This window comes from Monodelphis domestica, chromosome 5 (assembly GCF_027887165.1).
Source record: "Monodelphis domestica isolate mMonDom1 chromosome 5, mMonDom1.pri, whole genome shotgun sequence".
Classification (NCBI taxonomy): domain Eukaryota; kingdom Metazoa; phylum Chordata; class Mammalia; order Didelphimorphia; family Didelphidae; genus Monodelphis; species Monodelphis domestica.
Genome location: NC_077231.1, coordinates 208692172 through 208711510, shown reverse-complemented (window position 1 = coordinate 208711510; position 19339 = coordinate 208692172). Strand labels below are relative to the sequence as shown.

Below are 19339 nucleotides of genomic sequence, written 5' to 3'. Positions count from 1 at the left end.
AAAGTGTACAAATGCATTTCAGGAGTGGACACCATGACAAAATTATTTATAGGATCATAATTTTTAAGAACCTCAGAGGTTGTCTAGTCTAATCCCCTCATTTTACAGAGGAGGAAACCAAAAAGTCTGAGAGGTTGAATGATGTGATCTCTTCTTTGAAAACGCTTCCCGATGACCTCAAGTATATTGTTCACTTTTCTGGCCACATCATCATGTTGAATAGAAATCTTCGGGGAAAAGCCTACACAGTCCCTTGAGTTCTCCTTATTGGAAATTTGAAGATAAATCACTGAATAAGCAAAATTTGTATTTTCCCCCTAAATTTGTTAATTTACAGGTGTTTATAATGAAGGCCATTTGGGTAATCTGGTACCCAAATAGTGTCATCTACAAGTCTAGAATTTCCCTACGTAGACTTTTTCCCTCATTTATAAAAATGTAAAATAAAACCAACTCTAGCTCTGTCCCTGGGGATTGTTATTATCCATACTTTTCTGTCTAAAGAAGAATCTGTTCATATGTCCATTTCCTCTCTCATGATAAAAATGCGTTCCTAATAGCTCAAATTAATTAGCAGAAAATATTTGCCATCAATTTTTCAGGATTCAGAAACCAAATTACAATACAAAAGGTAGGTCATGAATCTTTAAATTTTTCACAATAAGTGAAAACAATTTAGTGTGAATGCATTCAACGTTCTGCCCATCTTGAAAATTTTGGCTGGTTTACAAAATAAAGCTAATTTATCAAAGCCTTGTTTTAGGTTTGTTGTCACTATGTCTCGATTATGTTTTAGTAACTTACCTTCATTGGCATAAGTGCAAGGAAATCTGTGATGAGGTTATGAATTCTGCGGATATAAAATTCTTCCTGGTAGAAGTTTTCTGACCCCACTACAGACTCAGTTAGGAAAAGGAAGATATTGTCTGCAATTGCAAGTTCTGCCATTGCTTCATCTGCTTCTGTAAATTCAGCAAGAGCTTAAAAGAAATTAGGAAAAAGAACAAAATAATGGTAAATGTATGCATTGAGGAAGTAACAGATCAATATGCCTTCCTTATATAAAACTCAGATTTTCCTGCTAATCCACTCTCTGCCATGTGCAAGAAAAACTGTCAAAATGCTGTTTCCTGATGTGCAAATGGTATATACATATCAAGGGAAAAAATTGACATTCAAAAGATAATGGGAAAAAGCTGTCTCCATAGGATGCCAGAAGAATTAAGGACAAATAACTACTTTTAGAGGGCATGTGATATAATCAAAGAAAAATTTTGGCTACCATTTACCTAGTTTTACATTAACAGAGTACACTAAGGATGATTGTGTTTCAAAATATAAAATCAAATTATACAGGACTGACCTTAAATTTACCTAAAGAAGAATTTAAGAAATTTGTCACAGATTAATAAAAAAAAATGTCATAGATAAAAGCATAAATAAAATTGACTTAAGCCTTAAATCCAGAATTCAACATATCTTTCCTAAAAAATTCAGTTTTTTTATTTTTTTATTTTTGTCTTTACTGAAAAGGATTGTTTAATGTGGTCATAAGCTTCCACAGTAATGAGGACCAGATGGCAGGCAATCTTTCTTTTCCTATTCCTACTAGTTCCCACATAGTTATTTTTAATTGACTTTGGGGTTCAAGAAATTGTATGAGCAGAAGAGAAAGGTCTCAGACCAGGACGAGTTAAGTCTTCTGTAACATTTACATAAGGACTTTCATAAATGTGTAGAAAAAACAAATTCCCTACAGCATCCAAGCTCAAGAACAAGAATAGGTCATCTATAACCTAACAAATTAGAGTCAAAAAATATTAATCTTACAAATAAATTAAACTCAATAAATCTCCTACTATAAACTACATCTGACTATAACAATCTTTTCAGAATATGGATGGCATCTTACTCATCTTTTCCTAATTAATACAGTTTAGTAATTTGCTCAAAGAAGGGATTCGATATGGATTTGAATTGGATTCTATTTTCTCTTTTTTTAAAGATTATTAATTCAGGGCAGGTAGGCATTACAGTGGATAAAGCCCCAGGCCTAAAATCAGAAAGATATGGTTCAAAACTAGCCTCAAGACAGTTCCAAACTGTGTGATCCAAGAAAAGTCACTTAACCCCTTTTGCTTAGCCCTTGTCAGTCTTCTGTCTTAGAACTAATATTGAGGCAGAAAGTAAGAGTTTGTTTTTTTTAATTATTAATTCTCATCAGAAAAAAAAGCACAAGTGAATTTCTTAACTTTAGACTTTTCTTTGATATAAAAAAGTTAACTTATGAGTGTCTGTACAGTACTATAAACATTTACACTTGCTATAATTCTAAATAGCTTCCTACATTAATAGATGTTTTAACCTCAACAATATATTTTCATGAAATCCAAGATTTAAAATTTTGTTCAATTAAAAATGTGTTCAAGAAAAAATATTCAAGGAAAGAACCTTGCTAACTCCTTAATCCAGAGAATGAACTATTTGCAGAAAGATGCCAGTAAAACCTACACTGTAGGGGGCAGCTGGGTGGCTCAGTGGATTGAGAGCCAGGCCTAGAGATGGGAGGTCCTAGGTTCAAATGTGGCCTCAGACACTTCCCAGCTGTGTGACCCTGGGTAAGTCACTTGACCCCCATTGCCTAGCCCTTACCACTCTTCTGCCTTGGAGCCAATACACAGTATTGACTCCAAGATGGAAGGTAAGGGTTTAAAAAAAAACCAAAAAACCTACACTGTATCAAGAAGATCCAGAATGAACTTTGGGGTACAGCTGATTGAACTGAAGGGGGTTGAACATTTCTTTTAAATGTACACTCTTATGCCATAGGGGATTGCCCCCTAATTGGCTTTTTGTCAATGCACCTAGCAAACATTGGTTTTGCTTTCTCTCTTCTATTTCCCTCTTATCTCAAACTACTGTCATTTCCTCTTAGAAGGTGCAATTTTGTATGTACCTATAATTAGAAGATTTTTAGAGGTACAAGATAATTATGTTAAATGATCAATTGGGGAGATTAGTCTCCCAAATGATCACCAGGGGAAATTGTGAAGATAGGATTAACTCTCCCCTCTTTATTCTTTAGATTTTAGCCACCAGGAATGTATGGGGGGGAAGGATGGATTCTATAACCCATATGTGCTAGCCAGTTTAATTTAAAGACAGTCTGAAACAAAGTTAAAGCCACCACTGGTACATGTAAAAATGGACCAATGGCACAGGAAGTGATGCAAAGAACTGTATTTAAATTTGGTAACTTCCTGTGAGGTTTTTTTCGCCTTTGAACTTGGCAGTGGAGAAGCTCAGGCTTGAGACCTCAGACTGCTTCCCTTTGGACTGACACGTGGGTGAGTGAAAAGGATTGACTCTCTTTCCTTGGCTTTTCTGGAGGCACTAGCCTTTGGAGAGGCCCCTCATCTTGGAAGAGACCTCGTGGCTGGAAGTCTTGTTTAATTAATCCTCTGGAACCCACTTTGCTAGGTGCCTCTGAAGTCCTGCCTGGTTCGGACCAGGTCAGAGTAGCTATTGCAGGCTCGCTCACACTTTCTCTCTCTCTCTCTCTCTCTCTCTCTCTCTCTCTCTCTCTCTCTCTCTCTCTCTCTCTCTCTCTCTCTCTCTCTCTCTCTCTAATTTTCCTTACTTTCACTCTCCCTATTTGTAAATAGACTACCATAAAAGTCATTCTGACTTGAGTAATTTATTTGGAATTAAGTAATTAAATTCCTGGTGACTATACTCTTAAATATTCAGTCCAACCATAATGTTTACTCTTTACAACAAGCAGATACTATTGAAATTGCACTAAGAAAAGCAAATAGTTTTTTTTTTAAAAAGACTTAAGATAATACATGTATAACACTATAGAATTGCTAGTCAGCTCTGGAAACAGGGAGGGAAAAAGTAGAAAGAACATGAATCATGTAACCATGGAAAAATATTTAAAAATTTTTTTTAATACTTTAGAGATGATAATATTATCTCTAGTCAATTTACCTGGTACATCAGATAGTTGGGATATACCCCGTAAAGCCAATGCCCAAGCAAGTCTAATAGTGGCTTGCAGACCAGGTAGTTTCCAAGGTTGTGAGTCCTGAAGACGTGAGTGAATTGATGAGATATATTGTTTCTCTGTTAACAGTGGTAGCTGTTGAATTATATCTGTAATTACAAAATGGATCATTACACCAAAAACTGCAGAATAATGAAATTCTCACTTCCTGAATAAAGAAATGACTAAAAGAGATTTGATTTTTCTTCATTAGTTACTGGAAGTCAAGTTTTACATAATCAATTCATAAATAGACAATGTACATGAAATGAAAAAATGTAAGAGATAATGCTACCAAAATTTACATTTTCATTCAGATTTTCTTTCACATGATTTTGAATTACTTTTCAAATGTACATATCAAGCATCCCTCCCTCAGCATAGAAATCTGAAAACAACTTAATGTCTTCTATTTGTCATAAAAAACACAATTTTAGTAAATAAGTTATAAGTAGCAAAAATTTAGAAGTTTCTGAAAAGGCTAAAATGTTACCAAAAAGATGAAATGTAAGAATAAATCAAGTAGTTATGCAGATTACATTAATTGAATCAGTCAAATAGCCACTTAGCTTATACGGGGGCTTTAAATTTGCTAAGCAAAAGTACTACAGTGCATTAGATACAAAAACTATGGGCTAAAGTAGTTTTCAAAGAGGAACCACAAAAGTAAACAACTATGGACAATTAACTTATACAGTCAAAGAAATTAAAGCATTCTCAATTCACTTTTTTAATGAAACTTTCATTATTGTGAAAATGCATTATAGAAACCTAACTCCACAGCATCTAAAAGGGAGCTAAAAAACTTGTGTAGTTCCAGGTACTTGCCACAGAGGAAGTAAAAGAGAAACATGGATAAACAGTTCGTAGATAAGGTGAAAATGCCAATACTCCATCAAAACTGTACTGATTAAGGGCACCAGGGGGAGTTAAAACAAGAATTAATTAGGGGATAACTGAGACAGCTTAGCATAGTGAAAATAAAGCCAAATTCTGAAGTCAAAAAGACCTGAATTCAAATCATAGATCTGACACATTCTGGTTTTATGGCCTTGGGCAAATCATTTAACCTCACAATGCCCCAGGGAATTCACACATTTTAGAAGTGCCAATTTGCATTGGTCAAATTTTCTCACAAAAAGTCAGATCCCTATAAAATGAAATCAGTTTGGTCCAACATTACAAAACTGAGAGCATTGTGTATGCAAATACTTATCATTACAATTTTGTTAGGAATAAAAATTGAAATTACTACTTCTTTTAGATTTTTTCCAGTTCTAAAGAAAATTTGTTTAAAAATTACTACAGTGAAATTTTAACCACTTTACAGAAATGTGTTACTTGAAGATGATTTCTTTGTATTCAATTTCAAGATTCTCCTTTAAAACATATATTTTTTAAAGGGCTTAGGAACCTTAAATAAAAAATAAGCAATTAGAATTACATTTGGGGCATATAAAATTCATTAATACCAATAACTTTTCTGACTTCAAAAGTATAAATAAACTATGTATTACAAATATGAACCACTCAATTCAAGAATATACATATTTAAAATGTTATTTTACTTGTGAAGAGTAGAACATTGGTAACAAAATGACTTAGGCCTGGGATGCTACAACAAGTATATAACATTCCTATTTTAGATAAATTTTGTAGACAGTCAAATTTAAGTATTAATCTCAAAATTAAAAATGCATCTCTACATATAACATAATCAGCCTCAGAGTTAGGTTCAAGTTCCATTTCTATCATGTACAGGATGTGTGACTTTGGACAAGTCACTGAATCTCTCAGTGCCCTAAACAAATTTCTAAGACAATTAAGCTGCAGATCTATTGCCCCTGGTCATTAATAAAGGGAGTCTCCAAAACAGGAGCTTCCCAAAGCAACAAAATTATTGGTCAAGACCAAAAGCATTTATGTATGTGCATACACACATGCACATACATAAACATATATACACCTACATGCATGCACTTATGTGCATCTCTCTGTCTCTCTTTCTCTCTCTGTCTCTTTCTCTGTCTCTCCCCACCCCACCCCCTTTTCTTCCTCCTTCCCTGCATCCTTCAGTACCTTCTCGGTCCTCTGCACCCTGTTCTATAAAACTGATATCAAAGCAGTAAAGGAGAGCCATGACAAGAGCCAAGTTCACACTATCCAATGAGCCAGAAGCTTCAACTGTGACTCTTTCTAGATGGCCAATAAGGAGCAGAGTGTCATCTTTGCTTAAAGGTGACTGGCAGGTCCAGGAAAACAGGCTTTCTGCCAAAGACTGGCGGCATTCCTTGATGAGATCTGAAACCTAGAAATCAAATATAAAATTCTCATTATAAACCAACTACAGTGAAGCTAGCAGCTAATATGACCTAATTAATTGAAATAGATTTGAATCCCCAAGTCATTTTTAAATTCTACTTTCAAAACTTTAGCCAACCCCTACTATTCAACCCTGTAGCTACCAAACTGCCATATGGAGTAATGGCCTTTATGAAAAATTCACCTCAGATGCACAGACAGAATGACTTAAGAAAGAGCAAGAAACTACAATAGCCATGAAGTCTCCTGAGTAGGCTGCCATAGTCTTCTCAAGGTGTCATAGCATTCATTCCCTGGGGCTGGTTAGATGTATATTTTAAATGACTTGGTGTATCTACAGTTTACATTTTCAGAGACATCCTGAGAAGTAATCTGGCTGAATCCTTGCCTCTTTGCGATGTTTTTCACTGCCCAAGCCTCTCTCCCGCTGTAGTTTCTCAAACTCATTGTTCACATCAATTTGTGACAACAGAGTTAGGATTTTATGAGTCAATCCCTGTTCCATTAGTTCATCTGTAAAGCGTGTTGTCATGGACACAAGCTCGGGACTATAATGTAAGAAAAGAAATAAACAGTTAGAAGGAGACATGCTTATGTCTATTCAGCACAGGAGATACCATGAAACCTCATTCTGCTAATATTAGCTGCACATATAGTACAGCCAAAATGGTTCATTTTATAACTTGGAGGGTTTTGTTTTTTATTTAAAATTACTTAAACGTAACCAGTATGTACTAAAAATTATCCCTTAGACAACACTTATGTTTTGAAATCTCAATAGGCTTCTCTGTACATACATTCTCATTACTTTTCATGTATAATCAATATAATACATGTTTTTAATCTACCCCATAGTTGTCAGGCAGACTGTAAAAGCCATTTCTCAGGTTATAGTAAATGTTTGGCTTAAGTCTACATATCATTTCCTAAGTTATGATTTCCCATGTAACTTCTAAATTAAAATTCTTAAAATCAAGTAAAATTCAAAGAAATAGCTAGACCTGAGTTCTAGTGTCCATGTCTTGCCTCTCCGTGACTGTATCAGGGCCTTGAGGGAATTTGCAATGCATCGCTTTCCATCCCAGTACAAAAGAACAGCTACTAGTCCTCTTGTAAGGCCAGGAAAATGAGGCTGTTGGTGTTCTCCTAAAAGTGGGAAGAAAGTAAAGAATAAGAATTAACAAGAAAATGCAACACATTCATGGATAAAGGAAAGATCAACATACAGCTGAACAACAACAAAATGTAACCATGTATTTGTCATAATCTGCTTTTTTTTTTTTTTAAACCCTTACCTTCCATCTTAGAATCAATACTGTGTATTGGCTCCAAGGCAGAAGAGTGGTAAGGGCCAGGCAATGGGGGTCAAGTGACTTGCCCAGGGTCACACAGCTGGGAAGTGTCTGAGGCCAGATTTGAACCTAGGACCTCCAATCTCTAGGCCTGGTTCTCAATCCACTGAGCTAGCTAGCTGCCCCCATAATCTGCTTATTTTATAATACATTTGTTTGAAATGACCACTAGTTTTACTTTTGTTTCAAAAGTCAAGTTACTGTGCAGACATGCAATCATAAAATCATATTTTTATTAAGCATCTATTACTATAAAGGGGAATACAAAATATAAGGTATCAACTCTGCCCTTACGGAGTTCAGTTAAACATTTGTTTTAAAACATTCTTTCTTCAAATCACATTTACATCAAAGAACAAAATATTGTTAATGATTATTAACTCAACAGCAAAACTTGTCACAAGGCTTCAGTGTAAATGTTTACTAAATAAAACTGAACATCAATGTGGTCAAATCAAAATCCATGGTAATAATGAAACTGAGGGCCAAAAATTTAAAGCAAATGATTTATTGGCTTCTATATAACCTCTTTCCCCATGATGAAAATACATTTTTAAAAAAGTTAGCCATTTAAGTTTTTCTTAATCTTCCTATTAAAAGACTCATAGTTAAATAATTCTGGATAATCTAAATAATCACTGAATGAAGAATCTTTACTGACTTTTAACAAGTTTAAACCATCAATGATTTTTTTAAATACAGAGAAAGCATAATACATACAAGCAAAAGAGCCAGTCACTGGTCTTAGTAGTTCCAAATTTCTATGGATCCCTGATCTCACCTGTGTGGATGGGTTTTCTATCACAAAGAGTAGATCCTAACTCAATCACACTTTCTCCTGTGTGACTCCTGCCCATATCCTACCTAAATCATCCAGAGGTCTCCCTTTAGAACTTTTAACCTCCCAGGAGTACCAGTGCTTCTGGCATTTGTGGAGTCTATACAAAATTTATGACACTAATGTCCTAAATAAATGGACTGCCTGTATAATTTCATGTTGGAATTGGCATACTTTTTTTTTTCAGTGGTCATGGTTCTCAGGAAGAAAGCTCTGCAGTATTCTGGAATAGGGATTACTTGTATTCAGTACAAAGACATCTACAAAAAGAAGCATCTAGAAGAACTCAGCATGTATAAGAAAACTTTCTTCTATTTGACCTCTGTGCAAATCATCCTCCATGGCATCCATCTCCTTATTTGATGACTCCATTCATTCTGATAATAAAAGGATTGTTAAATAAAGTTATCTCTCTGGTTCAGGTAATCCTATGAGATCAACACCTTTGGGAGGACAGCCTTTAAGACTGTTTTGTTCTTAGTCAAATGCCTTTATGCAAAAATAGTGGGATCAATTATGTCATTGTTCATTTCTCATAGTTTTGTCAAGGATAATCTAGGTTTATAGAGATTAATCTTACAAAAATTGTTATAAAGATGAGAAATGTGAGTCAGTAGTTACTTATGTCCTCTCAGTCTTCTTTTAGTTATTAATGTGATTTTTTTTCCCCAATCTTTGAGTATTTTCTCCCCTTTCAGATATTTTGAAAATCAGTCCTTTAATACCTTTGAAGCTGTATAACCTCCAGCATGGATTTTTTGTGTGTATGTGCATATTAAGTACCTTAACAAAATAGCATAGTGATAATAATAGCTAACATTTATATTTTACATAAAACATTTTAGTTTTCACAGCTCTTTCCAAAAAACATGTCAGCATAGAGGAAAAGCAAAATGGTGCAACAGACTAAACAATTTACAGTCTAGTATACTAACTTTAATCTTCAAATTCACTATCTCTTCCTGTCTCTTCAGCACCTCAAATCCAACATGTCTAAAAACAGATTTATCATCCTCCCCAAAAAACCTGCTTCCCTTTCCACCTTCTCTGTTTCCTTGTCTGTTAAAGCCTCTGAGTCTTTGCTCATGCTCATTTCCTAAACCCAGCTTTAACTCTACTCCGATCAGTCTCTGCCTTAGATGACAGTAAATACCTACTGTTCTCTAAATTTTCCTATATCGTCAATTAATTTGAGGATCTGTTAGTTTGCCATTTTGAAGTTACATTAAAACTAGTTAAATTAACATTTATGAAGAAAAAAGATATGCTTTCAGCAATACTTTTCAAGTGAGTTAGCTCCTCTAGTTTTAACAAATGGAGTTAGATTCTAGATCACTTAAAATTATCTAAATATGCACTGATAATTACAATCATCTGGACTAACATATCATAATAGCCACATTTATACAGAATTGCATAAGGTTTTCAAAGTGCTCTCTTTATCTCAATTCCATACAGTCAACAGAGATTCACTTTAATCCCAACCTACCAGCCAAAAGAAGTTCAACAGCAGCTAGTTCACCAATGTCAAAGAGGTCACTCAGGATGAAGGCTTCTCTAATGAGCTGCTCAGGAAGAAGTCGGGTTCCTTGCTGACCCTGTATAGCAACACCTTCTGTACTTGCCTTCTGAACCTTCTCATGTTGCTGAACATTTTTGGCCTAAAAATAGAAAATACAAGAGTATTACCATGTCAAATTGGGTGTTTAGTTAGTGAGAGGCATGATGTCACCTCTAAAAGTATGATGTGATATCACAGTAGCCTAGTAGCTAGTAGCCTAACCTTGATATAAGTATTAGCAGAAGAATTTTTCCTCAAATTACTCCCAGTCTTTCCCATTCATAACCTTAGAGGCATCTGTGGCTCCTCCTTCACCCTAGACCAGTGATGGCAAACCTTTTAGAGGTCTTAGAGACCAAGGGCCCAAACTGCAACCCTCACTCCACATGTCAGCCCCCCACCTTTGCCCAGACAGGGGAGGGAGGAAGTGCTCCCATTGGGCTGCTGGGCAGAGGGGAAGGTAAAGTGAGGAATGTCCTCAGGGAAGGAAGAGAGGGGAAGGGGAGCAGCCTCCTTCAGCATGCTCCACCACATATGCCATCAGTTTGCCAACATGGTCTTAGGTCCATACATCAAAACAGTTCTCTTGTCTTATCAACTGTACCTCTATAATATCTCTAGAATCCATTCCTTTCTACCAGTCCACATGGCCTGACACCCCCACTCTCTCATCCTCTTTGTAGTTAATAGTCCTTTTCTCCTTATATAATTCCCAGTGGAAAACTTCTTACTGGATTCTTGAATAATGAGATGAAGTCAGGTTTGTGTTTCTTTAAAATAAGGTCAACAAGGTGGACAGCTTCAGGTTGTCTTCTCCAAATGGCATTTCCCACTGTTTGCCAAATATCTTTGTAAGGACCCCAGAGGCTCGCAGCTTAAAGAAAAATTAACAAATTAAAATCTACATTTGGAATGCAATCTTGTACATCTAAAACCATTCAGTTTCATGATTTGATGAAACAAGCTATTTTGGGCAAAGAATAAATGATCCTACTTGAAGTATAAATTGAGAAATGTTTATGTTCTTAGGAACAAATATATATGATACTTTACCCCAACATTGTAAGGTGGAAAATAGACCTGTGATTTCATTGTTATAGGAAATTTCCAGATGAGGAAATTCCTTCCAACAATAAGATCAGCACTTATTCTAAAACTTAAGAGCCTTAGAGATTTGTCTAGAGCAGAAGGATCAAGCATGCCATAACACTCCCTCAGATACATAGCTGGGAAAATATTAACAAAAAAATAAAAACTACAATAAAACACAGATTACATTACATTTAAAAACTAAAAACAATATGCTACCCACAAGGACCCTTATGTATGGATTAGGGCTACTTCCCTACCTCCATCTCATGCCGAATTTGAACGAAGGTATTCCTGGCTCCAAGGCCAGTTTTCTATTCCCTACACCAGCTCTTATCTTATTAAATTTAAGAACAACAATGAAGCACAATATTCACAGCTTATGAAAAGCAAGAATGGTTTTATGACAGACATTTCAGAGAGCAAGCCACCTTAGGAATCTGAAAGGAAAAAAAAAGCATTTTTTCGGGGAAGCTATTTGAGAGTAGTACAGATTTTTATTTAAGTTTATGAAGATACCATCAGTTAGAGGAACTTTCTTAGATAATTCATAGAGGAATAGACAAGTCACACAGGATGGAAATGTGCAGATTAGATGCAATCTGCCCTATTAACTAGAGTGCCTACATCAAAGAGTTCACAGATTCATATACTAAGGAAAATACAAAACAGCACTACACTGATGGGCAGAGTAGAAAGAAAAGATAGAGAAAGAAATTTTTTCTTGAAGAGAGAAGCTAAAGAGTTTGGATTTTAAGCCTGAAGCAAAAGTGAACCACTAAAGGATCTGGGGGCCAAGGAATACTTGCTGAAATTGGTATTTTTAAAGTTTAATTTGGCACTGTTATATAGAATGGACTGGAGAGATACTAAAATTACAAAGGTCAGGTAGGAGGTTACTGCAATAAACCTGGTCTGAGCCCATAGTCTCGAGCTGGCACTGAAAACAAAAAGGAACAAACACTAGAGACAATGCAAAGACAATGCAAAGAATCAACAGGACTTGGTAACTGGCTGGAAATAGAAGCTAATAAAAGCCAAAATAATTCCATGCTAAGTCCAGGAAAACTTGCTTTAAATGAAGTAAAGTATCAAAGAAAATAATAGAAAAGAAAAAGAATAGGCTGTCTGAGCCTACAAAAAGCCATACTCAAGACACAACTCAAAAGTTCAAAAGTTGATCAATTTCTAAAGTACTATATGTAATACTCTGATAATTTCTTTTTTTCTTAACAGTAGAAATTCAGTTCTTAAACAGCTGCTCCTGGGCAATGTATGGGGAAAGGTCATTGGTTTAGAGCCAGGGACTTGGGTTGAAACCCTGACTCCATTATTTATTATCTGTGGAAGCTAGAGCAAGCATCTAAGAGCCCATGTAAGAGGGGCAGCTAGGCAGCACAATGGATAGAGAGCCAGGCCTGGATTCAAATCTAGCCTCACACATTTCCTAGTTGTAAGACCCTAGATAAGTCAATTAAGACCAGTTGTCTAGCCTTTACCTCTCTTCTGCCTTGAAACCAATACTTAGTTTTGATGCTGACAGAAGGTAAAAGTTGAAAAAAGAAATAAAGAGCACATGTAAGAGCAAAGCTCAAACTAGCTTAAAATGTTATTAGCAGGGGGAAGTTGGGTGGCTCAGTGGATTAAGAATCAGGCCTAGAGACCAGGAGGTCCCAGGTTCAAATCTGACCTCAGGCACTTCCCAGCTGTGTGACCCTGGGCAAGTCACTTCACCCCCATCGCCTAGCCCTTACGGCTCTTCTGCCTTGGAGCCAATACACAGTATTAACTCCAAGACAGAAGATGAGGGTTTTTTAAAAAAATAAACAAATAAAAAAATGTTATTAGCAAATGTTTAATAAAAAAAGTTATAAAATAGATGTTAATTCATGGTTTTTTAAATTAATATGCTGTCATAGGGATCCATTTCTCAGATTTACACAAACATGGAGAATTAACAGAAGTACTGAACAGGTCTCTTGACACAGTCATGTCCAAAACTTTTATTACAGCATAGATAAAAGTACAGAAAGCATTCTTATCAAAGAAGAGATGATACAAAACTGGGAGAGATAACTAAAAAACTAGGTGATAGCAAGATTAAATAAGATTAAAAGGCTAGGAAAATGTGCCAAAATTATTTAGATAGAACAAAGATAAATGTAATATCTTACAATTTAGTTTGGTTTGTTGTTTTTTTAATTGCACAAATATAGGTTCAGAAGGCCTAACTTATGGTAGTTCATATAAAAAAGATCTAAGGTTTAAGTTGTTTTCAACCTTAAAAGATGAAAAAATAAAAAAGCTATTCCTAAGATACTCTACCATAGATGTGTTTTGTAGGGCATTTTCTGGGCACAAAAGTAAAGGGCATGAGAACAAAATGAATTATAAAGGAAGAGAGAGGGTGGCAACTAAAATAAAGAACAGGGAAGAGTTGCTCAAGGAACTGATATTGGTAACAGCCCTATTATTAATACTAAATGATAAATGTATTTTTTATCATTTAAATGCCAACAGGGAAAAAATAAGAGGAATATAGACATAGTTTTCATATATTAGAAGGGCTAAGAACAAGGAATAAAGTTTAGACATAATCTTCAAATCTCTTAAAAGTCAGAACTAGAATCAATGAGATAAAAATTTTAAAAAGGCAGATTTCAACTCAGTGTAATGAAAAGATGGAATAGGCTAACTTGTGAAAATAGTAAGGAGCTCCTCATCATTGGATGTATTCAAGCAAATAGAGTGGCATTTTGCAGAGATTTCTGCAATTGGCAGAAAATTGGATGAGCATATGGGTCACAAAGTTGCTTCAAGTTCTAAGATGCTGTTTCAAAATTTTAAGACTATAAAAGTATACCCCCAAACACCACAATCAAGAACCATTTTGCCAACATGAAGGGTAAAGTCTATTGGGTCTATTCAATCAAGTATATAGGAAAGTCAAGAACCACAAAATTAGAATTAGTGAGTTGGATTGGACTCTCATAGACATCTACCATATAAGTCATATACAAAAGAAATCCTCCTTTTTCCCATGCCATATCCAATAAGTGATCATCCAGTCTCTGCTTAACTACTTGAGATCAGAGGAAATATATATCATTACCCCATACAATCATTTTACTTTTGGTTAGCTCTAATTATTAGGAAATTTTTCCTGAACTCAAGTGTGAATTTGCCTGTTCAATTTCTACTCTGTGCTCCTGGTTCTCCCCCAAAAGGACAAACAAAACAAGTGTAATCCTTCACCTATGTACCAGCCTATTCAAATATTTGAAGGCAGCTATTACAGTCTTTACATCTTCTTTTTTCCAAGACAAAAAAAAAAACAGTTCCTTCAATTTAATCTCAAAAGTCCAGGCTTTTAATCATTCTGAATGTCTTCCTCTGGGCAATCTCTAGCAATCTGGTTTATTAATGTCTTTCTTAAAACTGTAGCATCCAGGACCAAACACAGTGATGTTCCAGATGAAGTCTGACCAAGGCAGAGTACAGCAGGACTATCACTACCTTATTCCTGGAAGAGATAGCTCTCTTAACTCAACCCAAGAGTACATTAACTTTTTTGAATGTTACTCAGTTTAAGTCCAATAAAACCCTAATTTTTTTCCAGAAAAACTACTACTTAACTATATAAAGTTGATTTCTGAACAAGAATAAAACATTAAATTTACTGCTATTAAATTTCATCTATCAAATTCAATACAATGCTCTGTCCTGTCAGAATGGCAATACAATTGCCTTTTTCCCCTCTTATTTTAAAAAATAGTTTGAAAATTTATTTACCTTAAAAAACTCACACAGCTGACATGGTTCCCTGTCTCCTATAGCCCAAGGTCAATAGAACTTTTAGAAGTTCAACCCTCTGCTTAGATGCACCCAATTTGGGTTTTAAGGGAGCTCCTACTGTATTCCTCAATGAAAAGATAGCATCCTCCAGAAAGTTTTCATCAATCAAGGTTGAAAGGCAATTACTGACATCAGTAAGAAAAGGTCCAGTCTAATCCCTAACCCCCACTGAAGAGAAGGAAGCAGGGCAAAGAAGGACCTGGGTAAGGGGAAATTCAAGGAAGAAGAGCTGCTAAAGTGATATTCCTAAAACAAAAGAATGACCCTGCCATTCTTCTGCTCAATAAACTCCAGTGACTCCTATTACCTGAAGGATCACAAGCTCCTCAGACATTTAAAAATCCTTCACAATCAAGGCAGCTAGGCAGCACAGTGAACAGAGCACCAGGCCTAGAGTCAGGAAGACCTGGGTTCAAAACTGAGCTCAGACACTTCCTATCTGTGTAACCTAGGCAAGTCACTCAAGCTGATTGCCTAGCCCTTGACACTCTTCTGTCTTAGAACTGATACTAACATTAATTTCATAACAGCATATCCAAACTGGCTTTCTTGCAGTATCTCTTAATGATATTCTATTTCCTTTCTTCATACCTTCTCACAGGCCTTCCCCCAAGCCAGAAATGTACTCCCTCTTAACTTCTCCCTCTTAGAATCCCTAGTTTCCTTCAAAGTTCAGTTCAAATGTTACCTCCTACATGAGGCCTTTCCTGATCTCCCCAGTTGCAAGTGATGCCCCTCCCTTACCTTATTACAATTATCTTTCATTTACTTTGTATCTCATTTGTATAGACTTTTGTGTGTTTCTCTCTAACTCAATAAATTCTTTCATTTTTGTCTTTGCATCCCCAGTGGCTAGCACACAGCAGATATGTAACAAATACTATTGATTGATCCACCATTCCAAAGGAAGGTACCATAGAACTAAGATCTCCTTGCTTTGTAATCCCCAGGACAGGCAAACTGAGTCCTCTTCCAGGGGACTTTGCAGGAGGGTTCAATGTCTAGAATTGATGCTAGAGTTGACAGCACAGATGAAGCTCACTTTGTCCAGCAGGTGGCATTTGTTCCTAAAGGGCTGTGAGTGAATGAAACCTCTTATAGGAGCATTGCTATAACTAAATTAAAATCATGTTTTGTACTGATTTGCTTTTTCTATACATCTGAATAGATGCAGAACAGAGAAGATACCTAAGAAAATGAATTGTAATTAAAGGTCTTTTATCCATACAGTCCAAGGAATAGAGGACAGATTTCTACAATTAGGAAGTATTCTGATAAGGAGGGATGTTTCTAAGTAAGCCTTAGGTTTACTGGCCCAATAGCTCAAAAACTTTGGAAGTCTTAAGTGATCACTAAGATTAGCAGAATATATCAAAAAGAAAATCTGAGTGAACATTCTCATCTTTGGAAAAATAACGAAAAGGATCCATTTCAGTACTAATTCAAGCTCACGGAAGTATAGCTGGTTGGGAAAAGCTAGGAATCAGGAGCAGCAAGCACATCAGCCTCCAATGGAAAGGAGAAGGATGATTCCACATAAGTAAAGCCAGTGAGCATCTCAGGAGAGGCAAACAAGGGTGAAGAAGAGATCCTGCACATGAGCAATGACCATAAAGCAAGGGAGTTTTCACATATATGAATTACAGAAAGAATACTTGGTCTTATTCATATCATCCAACTGTGGGCACATAGTAAGTCCTTAACTGACAAAAAGAAAAAAAGGAAATTAATTCATGGGAGACTAGACTAAGAATCAGGAAGATGTGGGTTCAAATCCCTCTTCTGATTACTTAACAGGCAGTGATTCTGGATTAAGTCCTTTATCTTCTTTATATCTCAAAGCCCCTCTAGGATTTCTCTAAATCACAGAAATGAAGTTTCCCCACAAGATCCCAAAGTTAGAAATCTCTAAGAATTTACTTAAAGTGGTATGTTTTTTTAAATGTGTTGTTTAGTAAATGTGGAGTCTCCTGACTTTAGATCTTTTTATTATCTTCCATTACTAAAATGTTCTCCCTCCTGACCTCAGTTCCCTAGCTTCCTTCAAGACTCAGCTCAACTCTAACTTCTCTGCCAAGCCCCTCCCTTGCCTTCTATACACTGCTTCTACCATGTACTTTTAACTCTTGAAAAGCAAAAATCACAATTTGTTTTTATAATACACCTTCACACTTCTTGGTCTACTAAACCCAGTCTTCAACACCTGTACTTCAGGCACTAAATGGAAGAGGGACTAGAGGCAGTCAGGTGGCACAGGACAGGAAGCAATGCACAGGAAGACGAATTCAAATCCAGCTTCAGAAACTCATTTGCAGTGTCACCTGAGCAAGTCACTTAACTTCTGTTGGCCTCAGTTTCCTTATCTGTAAAATGGGGATGAAAATAAAAGCTTCCTACCTCCCAGGCCTGTTGGGACCCTGGGCAAGTTCACCGAACTTCTCCCTGCTTCAGGACCCCATTTAAAGTGAAGATAATAACAGCACCCATCTCCCAGGATTAAAAATTCTACAGGTGAAATTGCCTGTCAACTCTGGGAGTGGGGAGACAAGAATCACATAACCATGAGAAAAAAATTTAAAAATAAAATAATAATGTGAGGGGGGGAGGTGAACACTGCGACCCTGGCAAGCCGATTAATCTCTGACAGCCTCAGTTCTCTCAAATGTAAAATGAGGATGATAAGCCTAGTCCCAACCTCTGAAGGCTTTAACCGCTGCTTCCCTCCGTTTCCCCATCTGTAAAATGAGTACTATGAAAGGAAACGCAGACCATTTCAGTATCTCCGCAAAGAAAACTCCAGATGGAGTCACGAAGGGTCAGGCAAGACAACACTAAAAGAATGAATGTAACAATGGCCCTTTTCTCCCCAAGTGGATGAGGATCCATGCGAGATAGTATTTACAGAGCGTTTTGCACACCCTCAAGGCCGAGCCGGGGAGGCCTGCAACCCAGCGAGGGGCGGGACGCGAATCAACGCCCCCAGGGCAGGCAGGAGAACCGTTTGGACCCTCTACCCAGCCCCGCCGGGCCGGAAGCGAACCCGGAGGCCTCGGCAGTGGCCGCAGCATTCAAGTCCCGCTGAGGGGCGTGACGCGAGGCTGGCCGCAACGCCAGGGCCGCATCGGTGCCCAAACTCCCGCAGAGGTGGGAGCTGTGCGCTCCCGCGCCTCGCCCCAACCCACCCTGCACCCCAGTGCTCAGGGGCCCAGGGAGCCGCTGCTAAGATCAGGATTTCCTACGGCCGAGGAATCAATTAAGGGCTCTTACCCGAATTTACCGCCAACAACGCAGCCATCTTGGAGGCCGACTACCCGGTTCTCTACACGCATGGAGGGCCCAGAAGAGAGATAGGGAAGGCAATGGCAGTGCCTGAACAGAATCGCTGAAGTTCTATAGTCTATGAAATTCTCGCCGCGACCACCAAGACGTAGGGCACGCCTTCGATATCCCCCTCTGATGCTAAATATCGGCTCTTGTCGTTAACGTTTCTTTTCAAATAAGGCAGGAGCAAATCGAGTGACTTGTAAGGTCTTCAAAGGAACGCTGGGTTCTCGCAGTACATCATGGGATATGTAGTTCACGTGTCACTATCGGCTTTACTGTAAATGAATAAGTGAAAGCGGAGAACTGAATGCCCGGAATTAATCATTTTAGGCTCATTATTATCATTTCTTGATTCAGAATGAGTTATTATTGCTTCTCTCTATGACTTAGGGAAGTTGTGTACGCAAGTCATCCTTTCTTCAACATTAAATCCCTCTTCTCTTTATTCCTTCCTGTCTGGGAGTCTGTCTGGGAAACCAAAAGTTTCCATCAAGACCAGATACTGAATCTACTGCTAACAATATTCAAAAAAAAGAAAAAGAAGACGACAGTATTCCAAGGGTGCAACATGGTTGCACAGAACAAAGAAAAGAAAATCACAAAGATGACTTTAAGTACATGGATGTCTCAAACGTTTATTTGTGTAGTTCTGCTATTTTAGCATAATACCTCGTAATGTTTTGGTATAAATATTTATTTTTCTTAAAAGTAAGTTTTTACTGATGTATTTTGTTTTTCTAAAAAAGCATTACTGTAATTTCACTTAGTATTCCTTTCCCTCCCAGAAGCTATCAAACAAATAGAAAAAGAATTGTTAGTACGACTGATAGAAACATCGAAAAAGTTTCAGAATATGGGCAGCGTACAACACTTGAGGATCTCTCGCCTCTGCAAAAGTGAGGGATGAAAGTCTATTGACTATTTTAAAGATGATCCACGGATCTTACAAA

General features: G+C 36.9%; 1 protein-coding gene across 2 annotated transcripts in view; it reads right to left on the bottom strand.

Annotated features, from left to right (window-relative positions):
* Nucleotides 1-18613, bottom strand: part of NUP205 (nucleoporin 205) — a 101656-nt gene extending 83043 nt beyond the window's left edge. For both annotated transcript variants that reach the window (XM_007504380.3, XM_001374111.5), the window contains exons 1-8: nucleotides 18333-18613; nucleotides 10853-10995; nucleotides 10050-10221; nucleotides 7372-7516; nucleotides 6759-6918; nucleotides 6128-6356; nucleotides 3994-4158; nucleotides 805-980 (exon numbers count right to left, since the gene is read on the bottom strand). In XM_007504380.3, the coding sequence (XP_007504442.1) occupies nucleotides 805-980; nucleotides 3994-4158; nucleotides 6128-6356; nucleotides 6759-6918; nucleotides 7372-7516; nucleotides 10050-10221; nucleotides 10853-10995; nucleotides 18333-18360 (1218 nt within the window). In that variant the 5' untranslated portion in view covers nucleotides 18361-18613. The remainder of the gene's footprint in view (nucleotides 1-804; nucleotides 981-3993; nucleotides 4159-6127; nucleotides 6357-6758; nucleotides 6919-7371; nucleotides 7517-10049; nucleotides 10222-10852; nucleotides 10996-18332) is intronic.
* Between the last annotated feature and the right edge of the window lie 726 nt (nucleotides 18614-19339).